Source organism: Mustela nigripes, chromosome 8 (assembly GCF_022355385.1).
Source record: "Mustela nigripes isolate SB6536 chromosome 8, MUSNIG.SB6536, whole genome shotgun sequence".
NCBI lineage: Eukaryota > Metazoa > Chordata > Mammalia > Carnivora > Mustelidae > Mustela > Mustela nigripes.
The window spans coordinates 25,893,725-25,917,990 of record NC_081564.1 but is presented as its reverse complement, the minus strand read 5'-3'; the positions used below and the strand labels follow the sequence as shown (position 1 = coordinate 25,917,990).

The window sequence follows — 24,266 nt, the reverse complement described above, 5'->3', positions numbered from 1 at the left end:
CAGAAAGTGGTTGTTTTTCTGTCTCCAGAATTGCTGTTCTTCTTCTCTTCGATCTGCCGATGGGTTTTCAGGTGTTTGCAATCTTTAGATAAGCTATCTAGCTGATCTCTGGCTAGCTGAAGCAGTCTCAGCTTGCTACTTCTCCGCCATCTTGACTCCTCCTCCTCAATTCATTTTCTTAAAAAGGATTTTATTTATTTATTTGACAGAGAGAGATCACAAGTAGGCAGAGAGGCAGGCAGAGAGAGAGAGAGAGGAGGAAGCAGGCTCCCTGCTGAGCAGAGAGCCCGACGTGGGACTCGGTCCCAGGATCCTGAGATCCCTAATTCAATTCATTTTCCCAGATTTTCTCTCTGTTCCCTGTGAATGTTTCATGCCTTCAACTGTGGAGCAGAGTTGGGTGAGAATTGTCCTAAAATGTTGCTAGATTTCAGTGTCCTTTCCTTTACTGGAGGTTTCTGATCCACTGCATCCACTTGGGCGTTGCTGTGACATCAATCTGACAATCCCTGTCTTTAATTGTGTTTAGAGCATTTCCTGAATGTGATTAGTAGTATTCCTTCAATATAGCATCTTGCCTTATTTTCTTGTTGTCCCATGTGTGCTTTGTTCCCTCTTTTCATGTATCTTTTTTGGATTAATGGAGCATTTGATATGATTCCATTTTATCTACTTCTCCTTACAAGCTATAACTTCTTCCTGTCTGATGATCAGTAACTTGCAATAGTCCACATTCCAATGATGCTGCCATGTTACACAGAATGTAAGCTGATAAGATCCTTCTGTGTCTCACTTCTCAGCATATTCTCTGTGATTTTCCTACATATTATTTTACCTCTGTCAGAAATTTCAGCATACATAGTTACTATATTTCGGTGGACAGTGACATATGTTTTAAAGAGATTTAGATAATAAAAAAGTCTTAGTATTTGTCCCTTTAGTAATCATTTCTGATTTTTACATTGATATTTTTAGAAAGCCTTTATTTATTTATTTGCCTGAGATAGAGTGAGAGAGAGAGAATGAGTGCACAAGCAGGGCGGGCAGCAGGCAGAGGGAGAAGCAGGCTCCCTGCTGAGCAAAAAGCCTGATGCCCCAGGACTTTGGGATCATGACCTGAGCCACAGGCAGACACTTAACCAACAGAGACACCCAGGCTCCCCTGCATGATGTGTTTGTTAACTTAAGTTTCTCTCTCTCTCTCTCTCTGTCTCTTGTCTCTCTCTCTGTCACCTCCTTTGTATCTCTCTGTGTGTAACATTTGAATATACATGTAGGTGTATATGAGATACATGCCCTATTGGGTTCATATTCTCTGGAGAATGCTAAAGATGGCACTCTACCAGCTCTTACTCTTTGTTGTTCAAATCTTTTTATTTTAAGGTCTTATTTCAGGGTGGAAATCCTCATTTCCTAACTTATCAAAGTACTTCATGGCCCAAAGTCTTCCTTAGGTACAGTGAGAGTGTGATAACATGATTTTTCTTTTCCTGTCATTTTTGCAAATATTGTCATATATTTTCATTTTTACAATCATTATATATCAAAGCATATTACTATTATTTCTGCTTAAATAGTTGACTATATTTTACAGACATCAAGCTATAAATTTTTTTCCTATTTATCCATCTAGCTCTGATATCTGATCCTTTTTACATGTTCTCATAATTTTACTTTTCTCTATGTCATTGTTCCTACAGGGGTATCCTTTACTATTTCTTGTAGGGATAGTGTGCAGATGATCAATTCTGTGATACTTGTAGTCTGAAAAGTTTTATTTTATCTTCATTTTTCAATGACATTTTCACTGGGTAGAGATCAAGGTTTATACATTTTCTTCTTTTAGTATTTTCAGACATTGCTCCTCTGTTCTCTTGCTCACATGGCTTGAAATGGGAAATGTGCTTTTAGCATGATGCTGGGACGTCTGTTGGGAACATGACTCTCCTCTCTGGCTGTGAGAGTGTCTGCATCACTGGTTTGTAGCAATTTCATTACAATGTGTCCTGTGCTGTCTCTCATGCTCCCTGTGCCTGAGCTTCATTGAGCTTCTTGGATATGTTGGTTTATGCATTCACCAAATTTTGAATATTTGGGGTTATTATTTCTAGAAATACTTCTTCTTCATTTTATTAACCACCGTCTCCCCATCTTCTCTCCCCTAGTTACTCCAGTCACACACTTTAGGCTGTATGAAGTTGTCTTAGGCACTGAGGTTTTATTCATTTATTCCAGTTTTTCTCTCTCTGTTTCAGGGTTTTTAAAAAATATTTATCTATTTATTAAAATTCTTTACAGTGTTCCAGAATTCATTGTTTATGCATTTTATTGCCATGTATTCAAGTTCACTAATCTTTGCTTTTATAGCATCATCTGCTAACAATCTCACCCAGTGTATTTTTTTATTTTTATTTTTTTGCCTGATTTTATTTTATTTTATTTATTTTTAAAAAAATTTTTATTTTTTATAAACATATAATGTATTTTTATCCCCAGGGGTACAGGTCTATGAATCGCCAGATTTACACACTTCACAGCACTCACCATAGCACATACCCTCCCCAATGTCCATAACCCCACCCTTCTCTCCCAACCCCCCTCCCCCCAGCAACCCTCAGTTTGTTTTGTGAGATTAAGAGTCACTTATGGAATCCCAATCCCATCTTGTTTCATTTATTCTTCTCCTACCCCCTTAACCCCCCATGTTACATCTCCACTTCCTCATATCAGGGAGATCATATGATAGTTGTCTTTCTCCGATTGACTTATTTCACTAAACATGATACCCTCTAGTTCCATCCATGTCATCGTAAATGGCAAGATTTCATTTCTTTTGATGGCTGCATAGTATTCCATTGTGTATATATACCACATCTTCTTGATCCATTCATCTGTTGATGGACATCTAGGTTTTTTCCATGGTTTGGCTATTGTAGACATTGCTGCTATAAACATTCGGGTGCACATGCCCCTTTGTATCACTACATTTGTATCTTTAGGGTAAATACCCAGTAGTACAATTGCTGGGTCATAGGGTAGTTCTATTTTCAACATTTTGAGGAACCTCCATGCTGTTTTCCAGAGTGGTTGCACCAGCTTGCATTCCCACCAACAGTGTAGGAGGGTTCCCCTTTCTCCGCATCCTCACCAGCATCTGTCATTTCCTGACTTGTTGATTTTAGCCATTCTGACTGGTGTGAGGTGATATCTCATTATGGTTTTGATTTGTATTTCCCTGATGCCGAGTGATATGGAGCACTTTTTCATGTGTCTGTTGGCCATCTGGATGTCTTCTTTGCAGAAATGTCTGTTCATGTCTTCTGCCCATTTATTGATTGAATTATTTGTTCTTTGGGTGTTGAGTTTGCTAAGTTCTTTATAGGTTTTGGACACTAGCCCTTTATCTGACATGTCGTTTGCAAATATCTTCTCCCATTCTGTCAGTTGTCTTTTGGTTTTGTTAACTGTTTCCTTTGCTGTGCAAAAGCTTTTGATCTTGATGAAATCCCAATAGTTCATTTTTGCCCTTTCTTTCCTTGCCTTTGGCGATGTTCCTAGGAAGATGTTGCTGTGGCTAAGGTCAAAGAGTTTGCTGCCTGTGTTCTCCTCAAGGATTTTGATAGATTCCTTTCTCACATTGAGGTCCTTCATTTTGAGTTTATTTTCGTGTGTGGTGTAAGGAAATGGTCCAATTTCATTTTTCTGCATGTGGCTGCCAATTTTCCCAACACCATTTATTGAAGAGGCTGTCTTTTTTCCATTGGACATTCTTTCCTGCTTTGTTGAAGATTAGTTGATCATAGAGTTGAGGGTCTATTTCTGGGCTCTCTATTCTGTTCCATTGATCTATGTGTCTGTTTTTGTGCCAGTACCATGCTGTCTTGATGATGACAGCTTTGTAATAGAGCTTGAAGTCCGGAATTGTGATGCCACCAACTCTGGCTTTCTTTTTCAATATTCCTTTGGCTATTCGAGGTCTTTTCTGGTTTCATATAAATTTTAGGATTATTTGTTCTATTTCTTTGAAAAAAAAATGGATGGTATTTTGATAGGGATTGCATTAAATGTGTAGATTGCTTTAGGCAACATAGACATTTTCACAATATTTGTTCTTCCAATCCATGAGCATGAAACATTTTTCCATTTCTTTGTGTCTTCCTCAGTTTTTTTCATGAGTACTTTATAGTTTTCTGAGTATAGATTCTTAGCCTCTTTGGTTAGGTTTATTACTAGGTATCTTATAGTTTTGTCACCCAGTGTATTTTGATTATGTAATTTTCATTTTGGGACTTTAAAAATTTTATTTTTTAAAAAAATGTCCCCATATCTTTTTTTTTTCTATTTAAATTTCTTTTTTTTTTAATTTTAAAAAATTTATTTTCAGCATAACAGTATTCATTATTTTTGCACCACACCCAGTGCCCATATCTTTTTCTAACCTGTTCAGTCATTCCTTCATCCTATTTCCCTGTGAAACATAGTTTTAATACCTGCGTGCATTTCCTCTGTGATCCATCCTGTGCAGAGCCTGCCTGGTGGGCTGGGTGGAATAGGACCTCAGGGGATCTCAGATGTGGGGACCTGCTCAGACCTGCTCACTGCTCTGTGCACAGGCCTCCTGGGCTGGAGAAGAGTGATACTGATGGGGAAGGGGTTTGTATCACACCTCCATGTCTGCCTGTGTCACTGTGAGCATTACCACTGTGGTCAAATGACTGACAGTAATATTTAGCATCATCCTTGGCACAGGCTCCCCTGATAGTCAAGGTGGCTGTGTTCCCGAGTTGGACCTGGAGCATTGGTCAGGAATGCCTTAGTCCTAGTTGCTATCATCATGGATAATCTTCAGGGGGTCTTGGACAAGCTTTGCTGGTACCACTGACCATCTTTCTTTCCAGTGTTGTTTCCCCCACAGGTGATCCTGGGACATGTCTGTCTCAGGGTCACCAAAACTGAGCGGGGCTGATCAGCAGGTAGGAGGCCAGGAGGTCTGGAAGAGAAAGTATGAGAGGTGGGTTGGAATACACAGGCCCACTCCCAGGAGATACTCCTAGCTGCCTAGCCTAAACTCCTGGAATTCTGTGGGAACACAGAGTTCCCCTTCACCCCAATCTCAGTCCCAGGGGCCCATAGGCCTGACAGGGGAATGGAGCCTGTGATCTAAAGAACTCTCCACCCCCTTTCTCTTGGCAGGATTAGTCCTTCAAATATCATGGAGAACCAGTGACCGTAGTCCTTTCAGTTTTAGACCATGAGCCCCTCATCCTGCAAGAAGATCATGAATATCCTGCCCACCATGGATAGCCCCGTGCTGAGCTCAGAATCAGGTCCAGGCTTTTCCCAGATATGAAGGACTGGAGGTGTGTGAGCATGGATTTAGTGTCTCTGCAGAGAGATAGTAGGCTCAGGAGGAGTTCAGGCTGTGGTAGAGGAGACCCAGTTGGGTTCCCCAGGGCCCAGGTTGGCAGATTTTCCCCACAGGCCACTTTTATTGATTTGCTGGAGAAACCTGCTGGTTATGCAAATCATCCATGTCTCAGGGCTGCTGATGAGGGGCCTTGTAGTTTGAGACAAGAGCTCGGCACCAAGGTGCATGCAGAAGAGTGGGGGGCAGCATCTGCAGACCCAACCATCAGCCAAAGATATCCTTCTTCAACTGTTGGTTCCATATCTGGGGATGATATCTCTACCCTCAACTATGTCCTGCCTCAGTCCTGGGTAGGTCTGGTCATAGCAGCACTCAGAAATGAGATCAGTGTGATTTTTATGAATCTGTTCTATAGGTGAAATGAGAAGGCAAAGATGGGGGTAGTGTCCTAACCCAAGCACAGCTCCTGAGAGGCAGACCCCATTAAAATGTTACCCTTGCCAAGGACATATACAGTATCCCAGGAGTCCCTGCAGTTCTATAAAATTCAGTCCTTCACGTGAGCTCCTGGGGCACTACAGAGATGCATGCCTCAAGGTCCCCAGTGTGCTGACCATCTCATATAGAATACTGCTTGCAAAAACATTGGAGAGTGATCGTATTTTTGTCATGGGCTGGTGAAATACAGTTGTAGTACCTGTGCCGGAAGAGTAAGAAAATCCAGAAAAAACAAAGCTAAGAGACCTGGAGCCAGTGGGATTTGGAAATCAATGTGAAGTAAGATTCTCTAGGAAATGGACACCTTTCCTTCAGGTGATAGGTCCTAATACTAGTCCCTGCATATTAGAGCTTCTGATGCTCAGACTTTTCCCATGTCCAGATGGCTGCCCCCTGTTGGGTGTTCCACGAGGGCGGCTGGAGGTGCAAGGGTGTCCTCTGTCTGAGATTAGATTCAGAATCCACTGATCAAGTTGTGATTCCCTGATGCATGAAGTGCTGACCAGAAGGGAGGAAATCCTCTCTACTGTGTGTCTCGTGCCAGCTATAGACCAGCCATGATGGGGTCCGTTGAGTCAGGAAGAGTCCTATTAGAGACTGAAGAGGCAGGGCCCTCCTGAGGCATTCCCATCCTCCTGATGTCTCTGGGGGTGGTGGAGGTCATGCAGGTGGTCCTTTGGCATGACATTGGAGTACACAGAACTCATGGCCTGGTTCTCTCTGCTGCCAGTTGTGTGTGCAGCACCTACAGGGGGCATTGGCGGTTCAATCCCCAAAGAGACAAGAGAATGCCCCCTAAAAACCATGTATTCTCACCTACTTTGTCTTGCACATTCCCCTTCAGGTGTTTACCCAAAGAAGACACAGAGTCTTCTCTCAGAGCTTTCCATCTTGGGGGTGAGGCCCAATAATAGACACACTGGTGTGCAGACCAGGTGGGAGACTAGACTTCTTTCTATGTGTACATTGTCACCTACATATAATTGGAATTCAGAAGCTTGTTTTTGTCAGGTCCCTGGCAGCCAGGCTTGACCATGTGGCCCAGTGTGGACCATGGATGTAAGGTAATGGGTGGATATTCTCATGAAGCTTGCTGTCATGAAGGAAGAAAGTAGATGGGATTCAGCAGCACCTTTCCTGAGGAACATGGGGTAGGAGCTGGAGCTGAACCTTCCTGGGGGTGCATCATCAATACGAATGGAAGCAAAACCAACATTGTGGGGTAGAGGGGAGGGAACACTGGCAAGACTGTGGGTGCTCAGGGGATTGGTGATCCCCTAAGAAAAACAACCTTCTTACCTCAGACTTCTTTTTGTGAGGAAAGTAGGCTCCACTCTTCATGTCTCTGCTCTTCATTAGTGTGTTCTTGCAGTGGACAAGCCTTCCTGGCAGAATGGGGACCAAGGCATCAGTGGTGAGTTCTGTGCTAGAGAATATGGATCCATAGATGAGACAGAACCGAACAGGCAGGCTGCTCCATGATCAGCAGTCAGGGCCCATCCTGAAAAGGGAGTCCAGGAGCTGCTCTCCGGTCTAGAAGAAGAAAGAAGTGAGACACGAGTGGGAAAAACCTAGTCAGTGTCCTTGGGGACCGTTGTAGAGAATCTGAAGGAAGGTGGGGAATCTGAGGGACCTAGGATTCCAACTCAGTTCAGGGCTCATGTGGACTTTTCTCCTGAGGTGAGCATTCTGAGCACAGAGGGATGTATCAGGTGTGGTAAGAAGTAATTTCTAGGTAATAAATCAGGTCCTTGGGGCAGCTGCTGGGCACATAGAGGAGCCTCCATGAGTAAGCTGCTGATGTGGGGACAAGTTTAATGCAAGGTGAGTTCAGACCAGCCCTGTTACACCTTAGCTCACCTGGGGGCTGAGGACACTCAGGGTAGTAGTTGCTTTTCCTCCCCTCCCCCCTTATCGAGCCACAGGCACAGGGGGAATAAGGGGCAACACGTGCCTCTGGTTTGGTCCCTCTGTTCTGTCCCACATGGACAACCTGTCACTGCTTTCCCCAATGCCCACAGACTGGGTGAGCTGACTGGCAGCAGGAGGGAGAGTTGCACCTGACAAGGAAGGGAGGACAGGTAGAGGAGTGCAGGTCCCCTGTCCCTGGAGAGGAAGAGAGAAGAGCAGAAGCTGGCAGGTGCAAGGCAGTAGCCATCCACTTCACCAGGTGAGGAAGGCTGCCCAGGCTGAGCGGGGATGAGGGATAACCTCAGCCAGAATGGTCCAGGTCCTGAAGGAGACAGCTTATGCTCTCAGTGTTGCCTGCTGCCTGTGGGGGCGCTGCTGCGCTTGGCCACAATGCTCCCCTGCTGACCAGGTAGGGTGCTGCCAGGCTATTCATTTTCCAGTTGAAGAAGGCTTTAGTGGGAATCCCCAGGTTCTAATTCTCTAGAGGAAAATTTCATGATCCTTTCACCTGAAAAATTCCTGATTATTCCACCAAAGATCCTGTTTATGGTTGATCAGGTCATTAAGGGATTTTAGATGAAAGATTCCAATTGTCCTCACTATTCTTTTGTGAGGAGAAAATGATTTCTCTCTTGTGTCTCCCACTTCCAGGAAGGTACCATTCTAACACAAGCCCGGGTGGAAACGAGGAAAGCGTTTGCTCTTCCTTCTTAATAAGTTCCTCATCTGTTCTCTTGACTTCATGCAATTTTTCTCAAAATCGGTTTCAAAACCACATGTCAAGAAATCATGACCCCTGACAGAATTCTCCCTGTGTCTTTTTCTATCCAGGGCCTTTGTCTGTCAGCAGTTGACACTCAGGCCCAGAGAAGCTGGCAGCTTAGTGCTGTCAGCTGTAAATATTCTCCTGACCCTCCCTGTGCAGAGCTGCCTGGAGGGCTGGATGGGGAGGGGGATGGGGATCTCAGATGAGGGAACCTGGGCCAGAAGTGCTCCTTGCTCTGTGCACAAGCCTCCTGGGGCTGGAGGAGAGAGTGACAAAGACAGGGATGGGGTTTTTGTCTCACTTCGCTATCTGTCTGGGTCACTGTGAGCATTACTATTGTTGTCCCACACCTGACAGTAATAGTCAGCCTCGTCCTCAGCATGGGCTCCGCTGATGGTCAGGGTGGCCATGTTTCCCGAGTTGGTGCCTGAGAACCGGTCAGGGATCCCTGAGGGCCGGTTGCTATTCCTATAGATAATCAATACGGGGGAATGGCCCAGCTTCTGCTGGTACCAGTAAATACTTTTTCTTCCAATGTTGTTTCCCTCACATGTGATCTTGGCCGTCTGTCCCAGGTTCACCGATATTGAGGGTGGTTGAGTCAGCACATATGAGGCCATGGAGCCTGCAAGAGAAGAGATGAGAAGTAAGTTCCAGCCATGGTGTCATCCCCTGGGCACTCCCACCCTTGGTTTAAATCCCAGGGATTCTCTAGGTCATTTCCACCCTGCTGTCCTCTTTGATCTGGGCCTAGTAGGTGGAACCTTTGAACAAATGAGAACTATTCCTCCCCTTTCCCTGGGCAGGTACAGCCCTTTTGGGTCACACAGAGCCAATGAGAACAGTGGGGAGATATTACATCCCAAAGGAGGGTTTTGAGATCTTTCACCACCCCAGAGGCAGTCCATGGCTGAACTCAGAGTCAGGGCTAAGATTGTCCCAGAACCTGAGGATGAGGCGGTATAAGACTGGGCACCTGTGCAGTGAGCCAGGAAAACAAGGAGTGGGGCCCAGGCCATGGTGCAGGTGCCTCGATTCTGCTCCCTGAATCTCAAGGTTGTACAGGGTTCCTCCCAGGCCTCTCTTAAACCCTTGCTGGGACAGTTGGTGCTTATGCAAATGAGCCCAAGTTCAGGGGCTGTTGCTGAGGAGCCTTGTGGTTTTAGAAATAGGTTCAGGTACTAACATAACACACACAAACGCGCGCGCGTGCGCGCACACACACACACACACACACACACACACACACAAACACACAAATACACACACAGAGAGAGAGAAATGGGCTCAGCTCCAAGGGTCACAGAGATAGGAGGACAGCTCTGCAAACCCAACCTCAGCCCAGGTTATTTTCCTTCACCCTGTGTTCCCACAGTCTGGGGTCTAAACCCTATCCCTCTCCATGTCCTGACCTGGCTCCTGGGGAGGTATCATCACAGCTGTGAGGTGGGTCTGTCTGCATTTTCTGAACCCATCATAGAATGTTTCCTCTGTAGGTACTATAGGATCATAGGTCAGTGTGTGTCCTACTTCTGGTTTATACTGGTGAACATCAGAACATGAAGAAAATTCCTCCCTTGCCAGCAGCACATGGAGTTTTAGGGAGCCATTGATGTGCTGAAGGAGTTGTGCCAATGGAGAACTCCTGGGGCAGGTCATATATGCTGTGCCTCAGTATCCCCAGGGTGCCCTCCCTGCCAGGGTCAGACCCAGTGCTTGAGCAAGGATTCACAGTGACTGAGTGTAGCAGGAATGGGGGTGGGGTGGAGCATCATGAAGTCCTGGACCTGTGCTAAAGACAGAGACAAATTCCACAGGATAGAGATGAGAGACTCTGAGTCAGAATTTTTTTTATTAATTTATTTATTTTCAGCATAGCAGTATTCATTATTTTTTCACCACACCCAGTGCTCCATGCAATCCGTGCCCTCTATAATACCCACCACCTTGTACCCCAACCTCCCACCCCCCCGCCACTTCAAACCCCTCAGATTGTTTTTCAGAGTCCACAGTCTCTCATGATTCACCTCCCCTTCCAATTTACCCCAACTCCTTTCTCCTCTCTAACTCCCCTTGTCCTTCATGCTATTTGTTATGTCCGAGTCAGAATTTTACATCCAAGCAAAGGGGATAGTGTAGTAAACCTATACCTTTACCTTCTGGTCCTGGTAAACAATCCTCCCAGTTAGAACCCCTGAGGCTTTGCCAGGTGATCTCTGCTGCTCCCTAGTTGCCACTTCACACTGGCAGGTGGAAGTGCAGGGAAATCTTTTGTCCAGGTGGAGATTCATGACCCAGTGCTCACATCCAGATTCCCCTTGATCCATGCACTGCTGGCGTGCATCCTCCAGGGGAGGATTTGTTCGTGTCTGTGGGGCTCCTGCCAGCATCAAGACCAGGTACAAGGAGTCATATTACCCATGAAAAAAGGAAGAGGCTCATGTGAAGAGAAGGCAGGACCCATCTGATGTATCAGGGCTCATGTCTCTGGGGGTGGTGGTGGTCATGGCTGTGGTTTTGGTGCTGAGCACCAGGAGACACAGGACTCTGGGACTGTCTCACTTGATCTGACTGCTGGAGCACCAAATAGTGTGATGATGGCTCCTGCTCTAAGGACAGAGACTATAGAACACTCAACCAACAAAATCTTATTCAGACCCAGCTTGGTTCCCATAGGTTTCATCCTGGGAAGTTAGTGGGCATAAGACACAAGTCTTTCTTGGGTTTCTGCCTTGGGCAGAGCAGCACTGGGGACAGAGTTGCTTTGGTGAGACAGCACACTGGGGTTACCAACCCCATCTACCTGCATCTTTTATAGTCATCAAGAAACTCACTATTGCTATTCTCAGGTCTGTCTAGGTCAGCGTTGACCTTGTGTCCCAGAGATAACCCATCAATGTGTCATTCTCCTGGGGATCTTTCTGAGCAGTTTTGTCTGTGAGTGAGAGAAACAATTGAGATAAATGAGTGCTCTTTATTTTCTACCGATTTGTGATAGCTGGAGCTGCAGCAGCCATTCTGAGGTCTGTTGTCAAAAATAGGGCAAAGCAAAGTCTCCATAGTAGTGATGGTGGGAGAGAGAGTGAGAGTATTTGGGACCTCATAAAAGTGGTAGTACCTGGAGAACCACCATCTGTCTTCAGACTTACTCTGTCTGCAAGAAAATAGCTACCTGAATGTTCATGCTCCTGATTAATATGGGCATGTATTGCATTAAACACTTCCTGACCAGTTGAAATAGTAACTGATACAAAAAAATCAATTAATTAAATGATAGGAGAACCTTGAGAGTGTTGGGTGATGTGCAGAGAATGAAGTCACATCAGACAAAATGACAGGCAGGTCGTGTGTGGGGAGAGATTTGTCTGCAGAGAGGACTGTGGGACTGCTGTCAGGATGGGAAAAAGGGACAAGAACTGAAGTGCGTTTAGATTCTGTCCCTGTTAGGAAGTGTCTGCTTTGTGTGAGGACACAGGGACAGCGAGGACCTTAGGTGTCTGTGATTCAAAGCTAGTTGAGTTCCAAGGTGATATTTTCCCAAAAGTTAAAAACTCAGTGGTAGGTGTGATATAATTCTCATGTTGTATGTTTCCAGGGAAGGTGAGTCAAGAGGAGCCCTGGGCGAACCTCGCTACAGACTGAGTGGGAACTGGAGCCGGTTTGTAGCTGACAGTCACTGTGGCTTCTGTGTGGCTCACGTGTGTGTGTGTGTGTGTGTGTGTGTGTGTGTGTGTGTGTTTCATCCTGACATCAAATTCCTGTCACATACCTCCTTTCTATCATATATTTACACTCACACACATATATGATATACTTGTGTGTGTGCACATATATACGGATTGCATCTGCTGTATGTTTGAGATATATTTGTGTACATATATACCCTTATGTATGGTATATACATGTATGTTTTTTAGAGATTCTTAACTCTGGATTGTGTGCAAAAGGTTTAGTTTTTGCATTTTAAGGAGACATACAGTTCCATTTTATCACCAATGATAGGGTTGGCCTGGTTACTATAATGAATAGACTCTTTGACAGAGCACATTGGTTCCAATTAAAGACAGTGTTCCTAGAACTGAAATAGATGGGCTGTTTACCAATTATTTTTTTACATCTGCATTATTAGAAATCTTCAACAGGTACACAATTAGACTTTCTACTGAACCTTAATAGAGAGTGTATGTTCCTTATTAGCCACCAAATTTCTATGTGATTGAGCTGCCTGCAAAAACTGAATGTTTTAGGTCCATGCCATGAAATTGTGCATTCATAGCAGCTCTCCATCATCCAGCAGAAGAGGTAAATTTGAGATCAGGCTTCCCCATGTCCTGAAGGCACAGGCGAGATGTGTGAGGAAAACGCCTGATGGCCATGACCCCAACACATACTGCTTTGTCTCTGCTCTGTATGGCACAGTTATGACCCAGTGGGGACAATCCTATGAACAGCTGGTCCAGAGGAAAAACCATGGTTGGTTTAAGAGGTTCCTGTCTGATGTGCAGCCAACTCCGCTAGTTAACAATACTAGTCCTGCAGCCCTCATCTGGGACACCCCTGCACAATATGGACAATTTTTCAATAAGTCATCATTTGAGCAGAGTGCTTGCTTTATTTACCTGGACAGAGAGAAGGACAGAAGTGGCTTTTTTCTAACCTAGTCTCGGACTCAGTTTGGCCGAGATGGTGAGAGACTTGGAAGAAACACAAAAAGGAAAGTGATGAAAGATGTTTGAGGAGGAGATATGTGAGGAGAACTCACCCCCAAATGAACACAGAACTATTTGTGTTCCATGAGTATGCCCACAAGAATGTGTCCTCAGAGGGAAATGTTTTTCATAATCAGGTGGGTAATGTGACATTCTGCAAAGAGTGGTGAGCCTTCTTGTCCATCCACTCTTGAACCTGTCCAGTGGGCCTATAGCAAAGTAGCAATGTTGCAAGTTTTTTAGGTTATTCACGGAATAATCCCTAGGTTTGTCCACTCATAAAGCTGACATGGCTATGGCCACTTCTGATGGTCCAATCTGCTAAGAGCAGAGACCAACCCAGAGTTCCCAGGATGAGGCCATTCCCTTGGGAATCAGCCAGGAGCCTGGTGGCAGATGAATGACATTAGACCTCTTCCATCATGGACAGGATTGCTCTGTCGTTAGTGGAATAAATTTTTATTCTGGATAGGAACTTGCTTTCTTTTCCTGAAGTGCTTCTTCCCAAACTGTAATCCTTAGACTTACTGAATGCCTTACCTAGTGTGGCTTCTGTCCAAGGCTCACATTTCACATCAGAAAAGTGCTGCCATGTGCCGGTGCCCATGGAATTCACTGTTTCTACCTTGTTCCCCACCATTTGAAACAGCTGGCTTGAATGACATACTACTGGCCTCTTGCAAACTTGTTTACCATTCAGTCACATGCCACACCTTGTGGGACTGTGGGCAAGATTTGGCAGGAGGTGAAATTTACACTAAATAGGTGTCCAATATATGAGCTATTTCTCCCATCGCCATCATTCATGGGTTCAGGAATGAAAAGGTGGAGTTGGGAATATCCATACTTACTGACATTCCAGATGACCTACTGCAAAATTTTCACTCCTTGTACCATGTCCATATACTCTGTTGCCCTAGAGGTCTTAGTTCTAAAGGAGAATTGCTTCAGTGAAACAATTCACAGAAATACCACAATGATTCCATTCAGTGGAAAGCTGAGAATTCCCCTTGTCACTTTGAGCTTGTCATGTCTCCATGGATGTCTTTCTGTCTTTCCAGCCTATCCTTCATCTCCAGCAAGTACCCTAGACCAGAAAACATGACAGCTCCACCCTGCCTCCTGCATAAGCACCCCTGATCCACATGGTACAGAGGCTGCATGAAGGGCTGTGTTGGGAGATAGACCTGGGAATCTCAGAACTGGTGGCCCTGGACCAGACCTACGTGCTTTGTCCACAGTCCTCCAGGGGCTGATGGAGAGTATGACACAGATAGGAAAGGGGTTTTTGTCTCACAACCCTGTCTGTCTCTCTCATTGTGAACGTTAGTACCACTGTCCCACACCTGATAGTATTAGTCACCTCGTCCTTGTCCCTGGTCCTGCTGGTGTTTAGGGTGACCCTTTCTTCCATGTTGGACTCCTATAATCAGGGAATCCCTCAGGGAATCTTGTTATGGTCATATATGACCATCTAGGGACCTGTCCTGGCTGCTGCAAGTACCACTGAACACTGAAGATTTCTATACTATCTCCCTGACAGGTGATCATGGTCATCTGTCCCAGGGTCACTGAGCACAGGGAGCTGCATCAACTGCAGGACCTTTCAGGATCCTGGCCATGGGGCTGAGCTGGTCTCTTATAGAACTACAGACAACACCTGAGTCAAGGCAAGGTGGTCCTGTGTCCTCAGGTCAGGACCTCAGGAGGTCCTTTATCCCTCCTGATTCACATCCCCTCTGCCTCCCTTAGCTGAACTCTGGTCCCACCCTCAATATGTCATGAGAATGGGAAGCTCTCTCATTATGACACTTGTTCATCATGGTACATTTGGGAATTTATTGTTGTGGAATCACCTGCTCTTGGAGATTCACCATACTTCTAGTTTATTTCCATGTGGGCTGACCATCTCTATGACTCCCACCATCCCACAGCAGTGCAACAATCTACATCTCAATACTTTGATTCCTTTCATTTTTTTTCTTCCATGTCTCATGTAAATTTGTGAAAAGTGCCAGAAATCCTCCCTGACTTAAGGACCCACTTCATGTTTTGTGCCTCTGTGAGGGAATGGATTCTGGGGACTGGATAGTGAGTGGTCTCTTCTGGGAACTGGATCCTGTCTCTGAAGTAAGGACAACACAGGGACCGGAGATGAGGCACTTCACTCTGCAGACAGTCTCACAGAGGGCTGCAGACCCACCTTCCAGGAACGAGGGGCTCTGAATACCCCACCTCCTATCCCCTGAGTCACTCCTGAGCAAGGCACCTGCAGCCCAAGATCTGAGTCTGCATGGAGTGAAGGAGAGGCAGAGGGGAGGAGTCAGGGTGTCTGTGGAGTCTGTGGATATGCCCAGCAGAGAAGAGTCAGCTCCCTGGGACCTCAGATGGAGAGACAGGGACTGGAATTTCCCAGATGAGCTACTCAATGCGTCAGGACTCCTTTCAATGTTCTGGGTAACTGTGTGAATCTGACCCTCAGAACATGGTCCCTGGAGCCTGAGGAGTTAGGATAGATCATGCTGACAAGCTCTGAGGACTGAACCCTGGACCCCCTACTCACACCCAGGCCTGGTTTCCTGTGAGGCTCCCCTTGGTCAGCCCTAGCCTCTGTCCTGGGGCTCCTGATGCAGTCTGCTGCCCCCTGCTGGTGGAGACGGGCTCAGACCAGGAGCTTCAGTCCTGTAGGTTGCTCCACAGCACCTGTCACCTGAGAAAGGGTGTGGACAATGGTTTCCAGCCTCCCACAGGCCTTGCCCACTGCCTATTGCCCCCACTGCCTTGCTCAGACCAGCCCAGAAGGTCACACACAGTGCAGGAGACAGCACAGGTGGGATTCCTTCCTCTTGTCCAGGGGTTGATATGGCCCAACCTGTGCCACTGGCTGTTGCAACACGGTGGGTGCAGGCTGAAGTGTAGTGTGCTGAAAGGGTCACAGTTCATAAAACCTTTGTGAGATCCTATTGTCACTCCTGTCTCTCCATTTAGGAATCAAGTCCGATGCTGCCTGCATCCCAGTGAGTGTCGCTGGGTCACAGTGCAACAGGCGATCCTTCTAGCACTAACCTTCACATGTGCACCTAAATCTTTATTGGCCTATTTCTGTCATCTCTGCCACTGCTGTTTCTACTAAAACCCAGAGCACTAGCAGGCTGGGGGAGGATGGTTTGTACACGAGCCTCTCAGTTGATATGGATGAAACAGGGAAGTTGGGAATCAGACCAGATGTGCAATTTCACATCATACATGTAACACTTTTGCTGAGACCCTTTCCTTGGATTTCTGCAGAAGATGGACAAGAGATTGCCAGCCCAGCCTCCACTCACTGAGACCCTACAATCTCTGTTTCATTCATAAGACTCTGTCAATATTTGTACATTGTATCACATAAAGTTGAGGTCCAGGGAGAAAATGTTCCCAGGAGAGCAGAGGAAAGTGGGTCTAGTCCAGAATGGAGCCCACGTGTGCTGGATTCAGATCCCAGGCATCCAGGGGCAGAGCTTGTGCAGAACTGGAGGGAGGGAGGGAGGGAGGGTAATGCCAGGCTGGGCAGCAGAGCTCCTGTCACTGAACTCATTGCCATCCCCAACCTGCCTGGGCTATAAAGGAGTCCCCTCAGCCTGCACATGGGAAGGATCAGCGGTGTCCTATCCCAGGTTAGAGCTGGAGAATCTGTGAGGACAGTGGAGAATGTTTGGCTATACAGGGACCTGGCCTGTGTCCTCCTTGATCTGCTTTGTATTATTGCTTAGTCCTCTCTGCCCTCTAAGTTGGAAAGAATGACAGGGGTCTTCTGGCTACAAACTGGTGTCAATGAGTCCTTCAGTGGACACAAAGCCTCTAGGTTCTGGAGACTCAGGTGTTTCTTCTCTGGGTTCCAACCCTGCAGCACCCTCCAGGCTGACTTCAGATTCAACGTCATGCTCAGGTTGCTCCCACAGGCAGCTGCCCACCTTGGTCTGTGCAGCCCAGCAGAGAAGGTCATATACAAGGTGGAGGAGGCAGAGCAGGTGGGATTCCTGTACTTGTCCCAGGTTTGAAATGCCCTGGACTAGCCCACTGTCACCTTTCAGAAAGGAGAGTGCATGGGTCAGTGTAGTGCATTTCAAAAGGGTCAGTGTCTGGACAAACCTGTGTGATGTCCCCCAGCCACTGGGTTCCTGTGTATTTAGGAATCAGGTCCAATGCTTCCTGCTTCCGCATCCATATAGTTGGGTCATGGGAGTGACAGGGGATGCTTGTGGTGTTACGGTAAGTTGAGCAGGCAAACCTTAACTTTTATCATTAATAGTATAACTTTTACTGCATTTTAAATTACTCCAGCCCTCTTCTCCTGAATTTTGTGTGGGAGGATTTGTAGCCTATTCTGTGCTTTCATGGAACTGGGCATCTGATAATTATACTTGGACCCAGGTGCACATGATGCAGGTCACAGGGCACCTGAAAACTTTTCCTTGGATTCCCACAGAGGAAGACCAGACACTCAAACTCCAAGCTCAACTCACTGAGCTCACATGGAGTCTCTTGAAATATTTTGTGTCACTTAATGTCAAATGAACACAGTGTTTCTTACTTGACTGTAAGCTTCCCCATTTCATAGCAGGTAAAGCTGAGGCCCAGGAGGCTACCTTCCCAGGAAAACAGGGGAGAGTGGGGGCAAGTCCAGAAATGGAGACCAGATGTGCTGGATTCAGATGCTGGTCTCATTAGGGCAGAGCTTGACCAGGACAGGAGGGAGAGAGGATGAGGCCAGGCTGGGCAGCAGGACTTCTGTCCCTCAGCTCACTGCTATCCTCTTCATGGCCTGGCCTATAAGGGAAACTGGCTAGCCAGCCTATGTGGAGGGTCAGGGATGTCATGCCCCAGGTTTGAACTGGAGAATCTGTGGGGAGAGTAGAGGCTGTTTGGAGATACAGGAGCCTGACCCTGGTCCTGCTGGCTCTGCTCTGTATTATTGTTTGGTCCTCTCTGTGCTCCATGTTTGAGGGAGTGACAGGGGTCTCATGGGCACATTGATGGGGTCAGATGAGTCTTGCAAAGGACAAAATCCTGTACAGGCCTCGTTCTCTGGGCCCTACCACCTCTGGTACCCTCTGGGCAGAGCTTAGGGTCAGTGTCATGCTCAGGGTCCTGTGGGGCTGAGCCTGCGAACTGGGCCTGGGCAGAACCTGGGAAGCAAGAGAGGAGGAGAAGGAGAGAAGGGTCCCAGCATTGGTGGGCAGCCCAGACTCTTTCTCTTGAGTCTACTGCTGAGCCTGGCCTCCCTGAGACTCACTCACACCCTTTCATGGTTCCTGTGAAAATGATCCTCATGCTGGTGGAGAGAATCTCCTTGCTTCTGCATGAGCTGCAGAGGTTTGCCTGACATGGAGCGTGCTCACCTCTCAGCTCCATAGGGGAGCTCTGGTCACTACACATTTCAGCTGCATCACAAGTGGGGAGAGGGAGAGAGGAGGGCATTTCTGTTGATGTTCTCATGAAATGAGTCCTGTGATCCCTAGCTTCAATTTTTGTGAGTGTTTCAGATACACAGGACATGAAATATTCCATCTTACACATGACCATGTGTAAGGGTTCAGTTCATCTTCCTAGATTCTCTGTCCTGTGCTTTTTTTTTTTTACAAAAAGTTGAGTTATGAAACAGAATCAAGTGGGAATATTGTCTTGGTCTTGGTATTGTTAGGTCTCCCAATAATGGGTCCATGATTAAAGGAGAGAGACTGATATAAAGCAAAGGTCAAGCAAAACTTTCTTCTGCGCCAAGCATCAAGAATCAAGCCGAATGTTCTGGGCCATGCCTCTTACAGAGAGGGCGACCCCTCTCTCCCTTACAGACTTGCTTTTAAGGGCAAAGGCCATGTGGTTGGGCCTGGCCACGCACAGGTGGCCAATGAAATTGTAACACACAGAGAAAGCTGCACAGTGACCAACTGAATTACAATTTATCTAGTAGATATTTGAATTAGCCTATCACCTTGGTTAGAATTGGCACCCAAAGGGCGGGGCCCATACTCCTTGGTAACTAGGGAGACAGTATGCAACCCCTCACTGATTGGATGTCTCCACCTGGCCTGACCCACCCTTGTATTTGGGCTTAGTTACCTGGGTCTGGTTTCCGGGACTTGTTTTTAAGTAAGTCCCCTGGAGGAAGGGGAGCAGGGACAGTTTAAGGGTTAAACAACAAGGTTATTGTTTAACGGATGGATGGAAGCGCTTTGGCTAAATAGTATAATGTTATTTACAGTATAAGATTATTTATGTAGGTTTCTGATCCTTGGATGTTACTGTTAAACTTATTTTGACAATATCTGTCCTTTAATTGTGGGGTTTACATCCTTTCCTGACTTTGTGTGGTAACATAGTTTGTTAGATCCCATCCCAATTTTTATTTTCTCTATGTTCCATGGGTTGTCTTTTCTCCTCTTCCATTTTTATCTTCTTCTTGAGAATTGGAGCATTTTTCTATAATCTGCTTTCTTTTTCTCTTTTGGCTTATTACTGTAACTCCTTGTTCTCCTGTCATCTGTGACTCATCACAGGCTACATTTAGGTGACATCACACCATGGGACAGAGAGCCTCAGACATTAGAGCCCAATTGCTACTATCTCTTCTCAGGGCTTTGGTAGGAATATCATACCCATCACTGTTAGCTATGTGATAAATTCCAACATATGCACTGAATTAGATTTGCTCTAGACAGTGATTTATTTTTCAGAGAGTGTTAAATCATCAAAAATTCTTCATATTTACCCCTGTAGTTATCATTTCTGACTCTTTCCATCATTTTGTAGATCCGGCTTCTTTCTGGAATCCCCTCCTTCTGCCTGACAGAAATCCAGTAGTATTTCCTGTGTTATGGGTCTGTTCATGATCATTTCTGTCAATTTGGTAGAGCTGAAGCATTTTTCTGTTCAGCCTTCATTATAGAAGTATATTTTCCCTACATAAAGGATTTCTTTTGGTTTTTCTCAGTAGTTTGAAAATGTTAATCCACTGCCCTCTGTGTGTATATCTGTTCGTGAGAGATCAGTCTGAATCCTTATCACTGGCCCCTGAATTTAATGTCTTTCCTCTCTGGGGTGTTTTATTCCTCCATATTTCTTTATTTGGGGTTTTTGTAAACCATAGATACTGAATTTTCATGAAATTTTGAACATTTGTGGCCATTGATTCATAAAATAATCTTTTCCACCTCCCCACCCTCACTCCCCGGGTTCACAATCACATGTGCACGACATTATTCACATTTTCCTACACCAAGTGCTGCTCTGCTCACCTATAAAGTCTCTCTGTGTCTTTCACTTGCTGTATCTGTGCTGTGTCTTCAGATTCCCTACAATATTCATCTTGGCATGTCTGCTGGTGATCTCAACTGTTGTGTTTGAGATCTGACACACTGTTGTTTTCATCTCTAGTGGTTTGATTGGGATGCCTTAATTTTCTTCTCTGTCTCCTCTTAACATTTTAATCCTTCAGATGCAATAAAAGTGTGCAACCCTGTCCTGACTTCCACACATAGCCCTCTGTCCTGTCCTGCCCCTTCCAGACCTGCCGCCCTAAGACCACCTGAGCTGATTCTCAACATGGGTGTCTCCCTCCCATTGTCTCTGTTTCTCTGTGCCTCACAGACAAATACACACATACACAGACATGACATGCATGTCCTACTGGATCTGTGTCCTCCAGATCATCCCAGGTCATGCACCTTATTAGCTATAGTTCTTCGTTGTTAAAATGGTTTTGTTTTAATGCTTTCCTTAGAGCTTAACATTCTCACCTCCTGCCTTAAGAAACTTCCTCCCAGTTATACGACATCATTCACATGCAGGATGAGGACATCACAACATGGTCTCATCTTCACCACCATTTCTGCTGTCATTGTCATATGTATTATTTGTACATCCATTATGAATCAATCACATTGCTATATATTTTGCTTTAAGTAGTTGACTTTTATAGACATTAACCACTAACATTGATTTTACATTTATCCTTGTAGTTATGACATCTGATGATTTTTCTTTATGTAGGCTCATATTTCCATCTGTCACGATTTCCTTCTGACTGAGGGGCATCCTTCACTGTCGCTTGTGCTGAGGGTCTGCTGGTGATCAGTCCTGGGAGATTTGCTCTCTGAGAAAGGTTTACTTTCTCTTCACTTTTCAATGATGTCCACTGTGTTTAAAGACCAATGTTGATAGATATTTTCTATTAGTAGTTTGAAGACATTGCTCCTTTGTTTTCATGCTCTCATGGTTTGTGGTTAGAAATGTGCTCCTAGCACAATGCTGGTTCTCTGTAAGGAACATGACTCTCTTCTCTGGCTCTGAGAGTGTCTGCATCACTGGTTTCTAACAACTTCATTATGATGTTTTCTGTGCTGTCTCTCATGTTCCCTGTGCCCAAGCTCCCTTGAGCTTCCTGGATATATTGGTTCCTGGGTTTCTCCAAATTTGAAGCCTTTTTGTAGATTATTTCTCCACAGGTTTTTTGGATTCACCTTCATTTCCTTACCTTCCCTCTCACAGTCTCTACACTTGCACACTGTCTAGCTGGTGTGAAGGTGTCCTACAGACACTGCACCTTTACAATCTCTTCAAGGTTTTTGCTCTACATATCATTTTGAGTAGTTTCCATCATGATGATATCAAATTCTATAATCTCTTCTTTTGCAGCCTTATATCTGTTGTCAGTCTATCCTGTGTATTTTTTTAATTTTTGGACAAATTCATTTAGGGAAGATTTAAAAGTTTTGTACTTTGAAAGATATCGTCCACATCTGCCCCTAAACATTCACAGGAGATGGAGTTCTAATAACTGTTTACAAATCCCCTGATGATCCATCCTATGTAGATGCCTGGAGGATCAGGAGGAAGGGAACAAACTTGGGACCTTAGACATGGGATCCTGGGTCAGACCTGATTACTGCTCTGTACACAGGATTCCTGTGGCTGGAGGAGAGTATGACACAGATGGGGAAGGGTCTTACTCCTTGGCTGGCCTGGCCACTGAGACCTGAGAGTGGAGTAGTCTTTATTTTCTGATCTTATCGTATAATTGGCACTATGAGCTTTACGGAGGTTCAGGGTCCAATCTAGATCAGTTCATGGGCCACAGTGACCGAATAAAATTCATCTTCTAAGAATAGTGCATGGCATTTCCAAAGCCATCACAGTGCTATAAATGTCTGTTGTTGGCTGTGATCTCTTGCAGCAGGTCATAGGGGCTGTGCCTCAGTATCCCTATTTTGCAATCAGAATCAGGGACAGATCAGGTCCAAAAAGAAATATTGTCATATTAAGAAAATGAGATGGATCTTATTTTAGTAACTCTTCAAGGGAAGTGTCATAAGTAACCTGTCTTCGGTTTGGGGGGAAATGTAATAAATATCTTATTCTATAAGTTAAGTTAAGAAAAACGCACTGAGAAAATAACTGAGTTGCAGAAATTGGGAAAGTGAAGAACAGAATTTTCCAGTCCCTCATAGGAAGACCTTATTTTTTATTATTATTATTTTTTATTATGTTATCTTAGTTACCATACCATACCATCATTAGTTTTTGATGTATTGTTCCAAGAGTCATTGTTTATGTATAACACCTGCTACATGCAATACATGCCCTCTTTAATACCCATCACTGGGCCAGTCCATCTCCCAACACTTCTCCCTCTAAAACCCTCAGGTTGTTTCTCAGAGTCCAAGTCTCTCATGCTTCGTCTCACCCTCTGATTCGTCCCTTTCATTTTTCCCTTCCTTCACCTAATGTCCTTCAAGCTATTCCTTATGTCCCACAAGTAAGTGAAACCATATGATAATTGATTCTTTCTGCTTGACTTATTTCACTCAGCATAATCTCCTCAAGTCCCATACATGTTGATGCAAAAGTTGGGTATTTATACTTTCTGTTGGCTAAGTAATATTCCATTGTATATATGGACCACATCTTCTTTACCCATTTGTCTCTTGAAGGGCATATCTTCTCTTTCCACAGTTTGGCTATTGTAGACATTGCTGCTATAAACAGTGGGGTGTATATGCCCTATTTTCACCACATCTGTATCTTTGGGCTAAATACCTAGTAGTACAATTGCTGGGTCACAGGGTAGCTCTATTTTTCATTTTTTGAGGAACCTCCACGATCTTTTCCAAAGTGCCTGCACCAACTTGCATTCCCACTAACAGTGTAGGATGGTTCCCTTTTCTCCACATCTTCTCCAACATTTGTTGTTTCCTGCCTTGTTAATTTTTGCCATTCTAACTGGTGTAAGGTGGTATCTCAGTGTGGTTTTGATTTGAATTTCCCTGATGGGTAATGATGATGGGTAATGATGATGGATAATGATGGGTAATGATGGGTAATGATGATGAATATTTTTCAGATGTCTGTTAGTCATTAATATGTTTTCATCGGAGAAGTGTCTATTCATGTCTTCTGCCCATTTTTTGACTTGATGATCTGTTTATTGGGTGTTGAGTTTGAGAAGTTCTGTATAGAACCAGATCCTGTATATTGGCTCTTTGTCTATACTGTCATTTGCAAATATCTCCTCCCTTCATGTGGGTTGCCTCTTAGATTTGTTGACTGCTTTCTTTACTGTACAGAAGCTTTTTATTTTGATTAAGTCCTTAAAGCTCATTTTCACTTTTGTTTCCTTTGCCTTTGGAGACATATCTTAAAAGAAATTGCTGTTCCCAGTGTCAAAGAGGTTACTGCCTATGCTCTTCTCCAGGATTTTGATGGATTCCTCTCTCTCATTGAGGTCTTTCATCCATTTTGAGTTTGTCTTTGTGTTAGGAATAAGAGAATGGTTGAGTTTTATTTGTCTGTACATAGATGTCCAATTTTCCCAGCACCATTTACTGAAGAGACTGTCTCTTTTCCAATGGATACTTTTTCCTGCTTTGTCAAAGATTATATGACCACAATCTTTTTTTTTTTTTTTAATTTTGTATTTTTTATAAACATATATTTTTATCCCCAGGGGTACAGGTCTGTGAATCACCAGGTTTAC

General features: G+C 44.9%; 2 gene segments (V, D, J or C); both read right to left on the bottom strand.

Annotated features, from left to right (window-relative positions):
• The window catches only part of LOC132023362 (probable non-functional immunoglobulin lambda variable 11-55), a 1,024,259-nt gene that overhangs the window by 342,185 nt on the left and 657,808 nt on the right, over positions 1 to 24,266 (bottom strand).
• On the bottom strand, positions 8,849 to 9,562 carry LOC132023722 (immunoglobulin lambda variable 3-9-like). The segment is given in 2 exon segments: positions 8,849 to 9,168; positions 9,520 to 9,562. Coding segments are annotated over 2 exon segments (363 nt in total).